The sequence below is a fragment of the Panthera tigris genome, chromosome B1 (genome assembly GCF_018350195.1).
Source record: "Panthera tigris isolate Pti1 chromosome B1, P.tigris_Pti1_mat1.1, whole genome shotgun sequence".
In the NCBI taxonomy this organism is placed as follows: Eukaryota; Metazoa; Chordata; class Mammalia; order Carnivora; family Felidae; genus Panthera; species Panthera tigris.
Window position 1 is genome coordinate 27,854,236 of NC_056663.1, and position 11,006 is coordinate 27,865,241.

The 11,006-nt window shown below is 44.8% G+C and overlaps 1 protein-coding gene across 1 annotated transcript; it reads right to left on the reverse strand.

The window, feature by feature from the left end:
• Positions 1-605: 605 nt before the first annotated feature.
• On the reverse strand, positions 606-8,826 carry MBOAT4 (membrane bound O-acyltransferase domain containing 4). The gene is made up of 3 exons (XM_007093977.2): positions 8,689-8,826; positions 4,727-4,951; positions 606-1,569 (listed from the first exon to the last, which is right to left on the reverse strand). Exons 1-3 carry the CDS (start codon positions 8,805-8,807, stop codon positions 606-608), a joined length of 1,308 nt encoding a protein of 435 aa, XP_007094039.2. The 5' UTR covers positions 8,808-8,826.
• Positions 8,827-11,006: the final 2,180 nt, after the last annotated feature.

Here is an 11,006-nt window from a genome sequence, read left to right on the forward strand (position 1 = left end):
GCATGAGTCTCTAGTTCATGTAACAAACCCACACAATTATATGATTTAGAGGGTTTTTGTTGTTGTTGTTGTTTTTAAAGTAATCTCTACACCCAACATGGGACTAGAACTCATGACCTCGAGATCAAGAGTCACATGCTCTAGTGACTGAGCCAACCAGGCGCCCCTGACTTAGGTTTTTGTTTTTGTTGTTTTTGTCTTGCTGAACTCACGGTCCAGGATCAAGTGGACCAATCGGACACTCAGTGTTTAGGTGTCCATGTATATACTGTTTGTCATTTGGTTCACAGTACCTAATGTTTTTATCTATCCCCTTACCTAAATGTTGTTTCCACACCTACACTGTAAGCCCCAAGGGAAGAAACCATGTCTTTGTCTCTCTTTTTTGGGGGGGGGGGGCCGGACTTCGGTACCAGTATAATAGCTTGTTAAAGTAGATGCCCAAATTTCTATGGCAAGACATGAGGTATACGCATCCAATACTTGAAAAAAAAAAAAAAAAGACCTAGTATGGAAAAGTTCAAGCATATGCATCATCAACACACCATCTGGCACTTTTTAAACTCTATTTCATGGATGTATAAGATGAAGGCTGGGGAAAGATATCAGGTCAATTTATGCTTTCTCTTCGCTAATAGAAAAAGCAAAATACAATACACCATGGGAAAGACACTGTTGTAAGAATTACACAGCAGCCAGAGAGAGGAGAGGCTCCTGACCTCCACAGCCAGCATTATATAGGCAATGATGAGCTGGGTGTGGGCCCAGGTGACAGTTCTATAGAGCAGCTGCATCGGCCAGGATCTGATAGACAAGTTGGCAAAGGTGTGGATTAGGTAATCAGCTTCCACCATCAGAGCCCAGCAGAGGAAACCAAACACCTGTCCTGGATGGAGCCCGTGCCACCAGGCAGAGAAGGCAAATGTCTGCAGCAACGGCCAGGCCCTGCCGTGCTGGAATATGAGGCGTCTGAGCCACCCAGCTGTGCTTTGGTTCCACTTTCTCGTGAACAGGGATATCCTGTGGGTTGTTTCCAGTGTCCAAATGTCCGCATCAGGGACGTATCCCTCCCTAGCAGGGCTCTGACCAAATTCAGGTCCAAAGCCTGCTGCATGGAGGAGCGCATCATCCAGGATCCAGCAGGAATAGTAGGTGAGTTTGAAGAGCTCGGCTGTGGACCACATGACACGGATGCACTGGAGTTGCCGGCAGTCAGTCAGACCTGCTCCTGCACCCACCACCTTCCTCAGGACCACCTTTAGGCACTCGAGGCCCAGAATCTGCAGACCCATCCGGGTCAGAGCCCAGACAGAGCGCCTGGGACCCAAACTGCTGGACCCTTGAACACGAGCCTGAAATCTCTGGAAGGAACACAGGGAGCCTCCTAGGAGAGCAGGGAAAAAGAGCAAGTAGCTGAAATAGGGCAGTGTCTTCCACAGATGTTCAAGAACAGAGCTTCTGCCCCTGATGCCTCTTGCTTCTGCCTTCACTTTTCCCTCACAAAGGTCCAGAGAGAGGGATGTGACCCTCTGGGTCAAGAGCATGAGGGAGGAAAGAGTGATGCAGAACCTGAAAGAGATTTATTTAAATGTGAAAACGCTCCCCATATTTATTTCATCCCAGTCCAGTCCCTCACACATGACCCCACAGCAGATAATAGCTCTGAATGATCAAGACCGATGTCCTGGCCTACAGTGCCCCCACAAAGACTCTTAGATTAGTTCAGACCACAAGCTACTCTGGGCAGGATCAAGAGGTAAATGGGGAAATCGGGGCACCTGGGTGGCTCAGTCGGTTAAGTGTCTGACTTCGGCTCTGGTCATGATCTCATTGTTCAGGAGTTCAAGCCCCGCGTTGGGCTCCGTGCTGACAGCTCAGAGCCTGGAGCCTGCCTTGGATTCTGTGTCTCCCTCGCTCTCTGCCCCTCCCCCGCTTGCACTCTGTCTCTCTCTCTCCCTCAAAAATAAACATTTAAAAAAATTTTTTTTAAGGTAATGGGGAAATTAATCATGAATCCGAGAGGCAACCAAAAGACTGACAAGGAATATCATGGGGAAATATTGATTATAATATTTCTAAGAATGGCCTATACAGATTAGGATCAGGGACCTGGAAGAAATTTGCCATGGAAGAAACAAAAATTTAGTACTGAAGAGACTATAGTGAAGCAGAGATTTTGAATATGAACCGGTCCCTGATAGTAAGATTTTGCAGGCTGTGGCTTCTGTGCTGAGGAATGTGAGTCAAGCTAGGGGTTCAGGGTGTGCACTGAGTCATTAGCAATTTGAGGGGTGTTCTTAACCAATCACCTGAACTGCTCTGGCTTCAGTGTCACAAGGTAGAGAAGATACTACCGGCAAAGTTATTGTGGAGAAAATTAAGGAAAATTATATGGTGCACTCTACAATCAGGGTTGCTGTCCTGTGGAGAGAAAATGGCACTGTTTCCCAAATGCTGCTGTTTCATTCTGTGAGTCTGAGGATTTAAGGACAACTGACCTCATCTGACTTATCCAAACAGTAAGTAAAATTGCTTCCAAATGCCACCAACCCCTGTTCACACTCCTTCTGTTGGGGTGGAATGTGTTCCCCGTAAATTCGTATTTTGAAGCCCTATCTCCCAGTCCCTCAGAATGTGACTGTATTTGGATACGAGTTGATTAAGTTAAAATGAGGTCATCAGGGGCACCTGGGTGGCTCAGTTGGTTAAGTGTCTGACTTTAGCTCAGGTCATGATCTTGTGGTTCATGGGTCCGAGCCCCGCATCAGGCTCTGGGCTGACAGCTCAGAGCCTGGAGCCTGCTTCCGATTGTGTGTCTCCCTCTCTCTCTGCTCACACTCTGTCTCTCTCTCTCTCTCTCTCTCAAAAATAAATAAACATTAAAAAAATTTTTTTTAATGAGGTCATTGGGGTAAACCCTAAACGAATATGACTGGTCTCCTTATGAGAAGAGGATATTAGGGCACAGACACACACAGAAGAAAGACCAGATGAGGACACAGGGGGAAAGAGCCATCTACAAGCCAAGGAGGGAGGCCTCAGAAGAAGCTGAACCTGCCAACACCTTGATCTTGAACTTCCAGCCTCCAGAGGAAGTAAGTTTCTGTTGTGTGAGCCACCCAGTCTTCATTACTTTGTTATGACAACCAGAGCAAATTAGCACCTCTTCCCATTTCAGCTCTGGCTCAGCCTTCCTTCCGTCAACCAGATCCCGTTGAACTTGCTCCTCCAGCCCCTATCAGGTCCTGGCTTCCCACTGAAATGCTAATTCACCACACCCTAGTCAGTACTCCCCATTCCCTACCGGCTGCCATCTTGCCTCTTCTTCTGAGAAGCAAACCCTAAAGCCTTTGGTGAAGACAGTGAGGATAAAGAAAAGGATTCTGGGTGTGGCAGGGATGGCAAAATGAGTGAAGCAATGGCAAGCTAGAATCAGACCCGCCTCGACAGGTCACAGCCCCTGTTCTGTGAGTGACCATGGACCCACGCCAATTGTGATAACAGAGGGAGCCAGGGACCACAGGCTGTATTAGATACCTGTATTAGACATACCTGTATTAGATACCTCTAATCTTGGTGATCTCAGGGACTCATGAAAACATTTCTTTAGACTGATTCTTTTTCCTACACTGGGTGACCACCCTTCTGGGAGGATGGAATAGCTGAGTCTCAATGAAAGCAAAACTCTTGGGGCACCTGTGAGTCTCAGTCAGTTAAGCATCCAACTCCTTTTTTTTGTTTTGTTTTTTTAATCATTATTTATTTTTGAGAGAGAGAGAGAGAGAGAGAGAGAGAGAGAGACAGAGTGCGAGCAGGGGAGGAAGAGAGAGAGAGGGAGACCCAGAATCCGAAGCAGGCTCCAGGCTCCAAGCTGTCGGCACAGAGCCTGACGTGAGGCTTGAACTCATGAACCGTGAGTTCATGGCCTGAGCTGAAGTTGGACGCTTAACCATCTGAGCCACCCAGGCACCCCAGCATCTGACTCTTAATTTCAGCTCAGGTCATGATCTCACAGTTTGTGAGTTCGAGCCCTGTGTTGAGCTCTGCACTGACTGTGTGGGGCCTGCTTGGGATTTACTCTCTCCCTCTCTTTGCCCCTCCCTTGCTCCTGCTTGCTCTCTTGCTCTCTCTCTCTCTCTCTCTCTCTCTCTCAAAATAATTAAATAAACATAAAAAAAAAAAGAAGAAGAAGCAAAACTCTTGCACAGCAGCTTCCATGGGAAGGTAGCAAAGGTTTACAGTGGATTGATACCTTCCTGGTCCTATTAAAGGGGAGGAGAGGCCGCTGGCCGTGTGTCTAAACCACCAACTCTGAGTTCAGCAAATAGTGCTTAGTCACTTCAAGACAGGCCTCATCCAGGGGCCCTGGGACCCCTGGTTCAACACCCTTTCAGGCACAATGTTAAGTACAGCTAAGTGCCAGATACTGTACTACACAGGCAATACATGGTAGTTATTTATAGTCACATCATTACATTTATATACATTATCTCTAACATCAAAGATTTGCATTCAGAGACATAAACACACATATACACATACACGCACACTTTTGTTTTTAGGAAAAGAAATGGAGGCTGAGAGGTTAAATGACTTGCTTAAGGTCACACTGCTCAGATGTGCAAGAACTGAGATTCAAACTCCACACTCAGGGTCTCTCCACGTCCCCCAGGCACAAGCAAAGCCTTGGCTGGTTTAATACAGCCAAGGGAACAGGCCGCTTTACCTCATGGAAGGACGTTCTTGCAGGTAATATTCAGTATAGTGCAGACCCAGGTGACACAGTGTCTGCCAGCTCATCTGAAAGAAGAAAGCCCACCTGTGGACATCCCGGGGCCTGAGAGAGGAAATCAGAACCCCGGCGCACAGAGCAGGGATGAGGACAAGCACGGCGAAGGAACCCATAGCAGCCCAGGCCAGGGCCCCGCCTCCAGCCAGGAGAAAGAGGTACCTGGAAGAAAAAGGACAAGTGTGAGACTGACTTGGAACAGTGTGACAGATGAGTCACTTCAGATATCATTCTGGAGAATCCCATGTAACACCTAAGGGAGCCATACTGTTATCACTCCAAAGTCTTCTTTTTGTTTTTCTGAGGGAAAGAACCCTGGGAGAAAAAGCCAGAATCCATTTGAAAACACCTACCTCAGGAAACAAATTTTGATACCCACCATTCAAGTGGGAACAACACCCTCCCCTGACAATCCTGTGGGTGACAGCTCTGGAAGGTTCCCTGGTGGGGACATCTTAAAAAATCTAGTGGTTTGCTGGGGCACCTGGGTGGCTCGGTAGGTTGAGCATCTAACTTTGGCTCAGGTTATGATCTTGCAGTCTGTGAGTTCAAGCCCCGCATCAGGCTCTGTACTGACAGCTCAGAGCATGGACCCTGCTTTGGCTTCTGTGTCTCCCTCTCTCTCTCTCTGCCCTTCCCACTTGTACTCTGTCTCTGTCTCTCTGTTTCTAAAAAATAAGCATTAAGAAAAAATTTTTTTTTAATCTAGTGGTTTGCTGCCTGACTGAAAAGTGATGGGAAGCTAGTGTCGAGGATCTAGGACAGCTCTCTAGATATCGTCTCATTGAGATGAGCCTCCTTCCTTTTCGCTGGGTTGCACTGCCCTGCACCATTCCAGAGAGAGTGGGAAAGGGGACTCCGTGCCTCTCTCCACTAACTGTTTGAAAACTCAATTAGAAAAAAACAAAAAACAAAAAACAACTCAATTAGAAAATCTTTATAGGTGCTCTTAATCTTCCCTATTGCACTTTAAAGATCTTAGGAATTGATGGTTTTTCTTAATGTTGTTAAAGACCCACGTCAGTGAAGTGGTTTATGCAAACTGCCTCCCTCAGAAGCTGATAGATGCCCTGAGGATGTGCAGAGACCTGGGAAATTTCACATGAGGACTCAGTTCTTCTTTCCACAGTGTATGGAAGTTAGTTTGTTTGTTTACTTTTTAAAGTTTTTTTTTTTTTTTTAATTAATCTCTACACCCATTGTGGGGCTTGGACTCATGACCCCGAGGTCAAGAGTCACATGCTCTCCCAATTGAGCCAGCCAGGTGCCCCTGTTTGTTTGTTTTAATTGGTGCCAAATTAATAAATCTGAATGAAGAGGTGTGAAAATAGGTCCTGACTGGTCAGGGATAGGAAAATTGAGTCAAAGAGGCCTATGCTTTTGGGGCACCTGGGTGGCTCAGCCAGTTAAGCGTCCAACTCTTGATTTCAGTTCAAGTCATGGTCTCATGGTTGGTGAGTTCGAGCCCCACATCTGGCTCTGCGCTGACAGCACAGAGCCTGCTTGGGATTCTCTCTCCCTCCCTCTTTGCCCCTCCCTCCCTTCAACCTAAATAAACATTAAAACAAACAAACAAAAAGATTAAAAAGAGGCCTACATTTTCTTGACCACTGCAGGGTATGTATCATGGCTCAGCGACACACACACATTAGTAAGAATGTCTTTCCTGTGGGGGGACTGATAGGTGGTCCCCGTGTAAGTTGCTCTATCACACAGGGTCTGGGCCATTCCTGTGCTTCCCTGCCACGGAAAAATAAGGGGAACACGTATTCCTTACACAGCAGAAGTAGAAGCCTGAAGTGGCAACTGCCCTCAGGCTTTGTAAACATTAAAATGTCTACACGTGTTCAATGTAGGCTACATGATGTATTGAGTACTTATTTTATTCTAGGCATTGTGCTAATAATCTCTTTGTAAGAAATAGCTTTATTTAATCCTTAAAATAACTCCATGAGATAGGCATTATTATTTCCATTTCATAGATCAACTTGAGAATTTATTCACATACACAGGACACACAGGAAGGGAAGGACCCAGGACCCGTCAGGCTGACTCCGAAGCCAGCCATCTCTCTCTCTCTTTTTTAAGTTTATTTATTTTTGAGATATTCCCTCTCTCTGCAAGAGAGAGGCAGCGCACGTGCACGCATATGTGCACACAAGCAGGGGAGGGGCAGAAAGAGAAAATCCCAAGCAAGCTCCATGCTGTCAGCACAGAGTCCAGAGCCCCACGTGGGCTCAAAGTCACAAACCAAACCATGAGATCATGCATGACCTGAGCTGAAATCAACAGTTGGACGCTTAACCTACTAAGCTACCCAGGCGTCCCCCAAAGCCGGCAATCTTAACCCTATGGGAATTAATCCTTGTTTTTGCACTTGCTTTGCTTTATTATTTGTGATTCTTTCTCAATAGGAAACTTTTTTACAACTGCTCCCCTCCTAAGTGAGGGTAAGGGCTGTCAACCACTTGTGAACATGTAATATACCACAGATTAGTCAAACTCACTAGTTTTTTTTATTAGATACAACTAGATCTTACTTAAAAATCCCCAGTGTATAAAAATCTTAATTTCCAAAATAAGTGAATCATTAGGAGGTAGCCCTCGGGCAATGGATTTTCATGTGACACAAGGATATTCCACAAACTTCTTTAAAAACACGGGCTGCCTTTAATGTATATAATGTATTAACTATACAGGGGCGCCTGGGTGGCTCAGTTGGTTGAGAGTCTGACTCTTCGTTTTGGCTCAGGTCATGATCCCAGGGTTGTGGGATGGAGCCCCATATCAGCCTTTGCACTGAGCATGGATCCTGCTTGAGATTCTCTCTCTCTCTACCCCCTCCCCTGCTTGTGCTCTCTCTCAAATAAAAAATAATAATAACTGGGGCGCCTGGGTGGCTCAGTCGGTTGAGTTTCCGACTTCGGCTCAGGTCATGATCTCACGGTCTGTGAGTTCGAGCCCCAAGTCGGGCTCTGTGCTGACAGCTCAGAGCCTGGAGCCTGCTTTGGATTCTGTGTCTCCCTCTCTCTGACCCTCCCCCATTCATGCTCTGTCTCTCTCTGTCTCAAAAATAAATAAACATTTAAAAAAATAATAATAACTTATTAACTACACAAAAATCATTTCAATCAAGTTATCAAGTCTCTAATGATAATAATTTTTGGACCCCAGATTAAGATCCAGCCAATCTAACATAATTTATTTCGACTTATTCCATTTCTCTGAGAAATCATACAAAGGCATTTTAAAAATCAGTTATATATTTAATAAAATTTAATTTTATTGAAAATTATAAAATTCCATGAAATTAGGACTGGTCAAGAGTACAGGACATATGGTGGGGGTATAGACATATCTGTTTGGGGAACTCCTGTACTAACTCAACATCGATCTCTCCCCAGAGTTTATTTTCACCGTTTTCCCCTTTAATGTAAACCTGTCAAACTTTGAGTCAATGCAGACATGATGTCAATTTCCACTACCATTGCACTCTAATAGAGATATCAATGATTGAGCAATCAATAATCAGTGGTAGTGATAAGTACTTAAAAACAACCGTATAATTAATTATTTTTAAAAAAATTTTTAACATTTATTCATTTTTTGAGAGACAGAGAGAGACAGAGCATGAGCCGGGGAGGGGCAGAGAGAGAGGGAGACACAGAATCCATAACAGGCTCCAGGCTCTGAGCTATCAGCACAGAGCCTGATGCGGGACTGGAACCCGTGAACCGTGAGATCATGACCCAAGCCGAAGTCAGTCACTTAACCGACTGAGCCACCCAGGCGGCCCTGTATAATTAATTATTTAATCTTCATGTCTTCAGGCCAATCCGTGCTTTTTGACCTACTATGGTATTCATAGATGTAAGAGCAAAATTAGCCTTTAAACCTACCTGGCAGGGGTGGAAAATGAATCCATAGTGCAGAGATAATTAAACAGAAGTGCAAAAGGAAAAGCGGCCCCTTGATAAAGTGATACAGGATGGAGGAAGAACAGCTGAAGCCAATCCATTGTGAACTGGGACAAAGATACTGTGCTTTCCAGAGTCCTTAACAGGTGCCTTCCTTCAGGAATAGAAATCTCAACCAGGTTCTCTTTGATCTGCTTATATGGCTCAGGAAGGCGTGGGTGAGTAAAAAGCAAACAAAAGCACTGGCGAGAAGCAGCATAAAAGTTGGCTTTCTGATAAAGGGAACTGCACTATAGAAACCAAAATGCGTCTTGGTGTGATATTAAGAACGTACAAAAAACATTGCTTTCACAATTCTCGTTTAGTTTACATACTGTGTTATTTGCCTTCCCAGTCATCTGTCATATTTTCTTCACTAAGTTAAAGAAAAATGTCATTTTCCAGTTGTAGACAGACAACTGGCTGGCTGGGAAGGAGAAGCAAGGATGTGAGCGAGGAAAGGAGTCACCATAATCACATGAGCCAATTCCTAAAATAAATGCATGTGCGTGTGTGTGTGTGTGTGTGTGTGTGTATAATCTCCCGTGGTTTTGTTTCTCTGGAGAACTGTGATTAATACATACACCATGGAAGTCTTTCAAATTAATTTAGACAGACATTGTTTGAAAACAGGTGCTTATATGCTTGGGGACAATAGAATGTTTTAAATTCATCCATATATTTATTCAACAATTTTCTTTTTTAGTATTTATTATGTGTCGGGTACTGTGGTCAGTGCTGGGTAAACGGGGACAAATTCGTGTGGCTACTTTCAAGGAACTAAGTCTTTGGGGAAAATAATAAGATAAACAATTACAGCTGCCAATGGGTCCTTTTTTTGCATTTTTTTTTTTTAAAGTAAACTCTACCACCAAGATGGGGTTCAAACTTACAACCCAAGATCAAGAGTCCCATGTAGTACCAACTGAGCCAGTGAGGCACCTGGATGATGGGTCCTCTTCTTATTCCATGGAGAAAACCAGCAGTAGAGCAAGAATGACCTATTTCTGATTGGGTGGCCAGAGAGGGTGTCTCTGAGTGTGATGGTTAGTTTTTTGTATCAGTTTAGCTAGAGTAGGCTACAGTTCCCAGCTATTCAATCAAACACCAATCTAGGTGATGTTGTGAAGGTGTTTTGTAGATGTGATTGAAGTCCATAACCAGTTGACTTTAAAGAAGGGAGAGTATCCCAGATTATCCAGGTGGGACTGATCCAATCACTTAAAAGGCTTTAAGAGCAGGCCTGGAGCTTCTCTGAAGATACTCCACCAACAGACAGCAGCTACACCACATGCCTGAGAGTTCCAGCCTGCCCCACAGACTTCTGACTTGCCTAGCCAGCCCCCACAATTGTGTAAGCCAATTCCTTGCAATAAACCTCTTAATTTATAACTCCTAGCAGTTCTGTTTCTCTGGTTGAACCCTGACCAATACACAGAGTATGTGACATCTGAGACTTAAACCATCATAGGAAGGCAGGGTGGAGAGCAGGGTCAGGTGGAAGCGCTCTGGGGCAGTCAGCTTGGCTTCATAGAGAATGAACGCGTGATTAGAGAAAGAGGAAGAGAAACTGAACATGAAGAAGTAGTCAGAAGAACTGAATAAGAGAAGTAGTCAGGGGCTGGATCTAGTCCAGAGGTAGGTTACAGAAAGGAGTTAGGAAGAAAAACGAAAAGAATGGAAAGTACAATAATTGGATTAGTGTTTAAAGGATGATTTTGTTGGAGGCTCAGTCGCTTAAGCATATGACTTCGACTCAGGTTATGATCTCCGGTTGGTGAGTTCAAGCCCTGCATCGGGCTCCGTGCTGACAGCTCAGAGCCTGGAATCTGCTTTGGATTCTGTGTCTTCCTCTCTCTGCCCCTACTCTGCTCACACTGTCTCTCTCAAAAATAAAAACATTGAAAAAACTTAAAAATAAGATAAAGGATGATTCTGGCGACAGGAGAATGGCTTCAATGAGGGAGGTGGGGAGGCGGTGGGAAGGGGATGGGGGACACCCCGGGAGAGATGGCAGCTGAGATTGCATTAGGGAGGTGGAAGTCTTGCCGGTGAATTATATATGAATTATAAACGGGGAGGTGAGGAAAGTCTAAGATGCCTATTGAGTTTCTAGCTTGAGCAATTTTAAGTGAATGGTAGATCTCTTTACTGAGGTGGAGAGCAAAGCATCAACTAAGGGGTGTAAATCAAAAGCTCTGCCCCGGACGTTTTAGGTTTGATACGACTTTGAGGCATCCAAGTGGAGGATGCAATGAAAT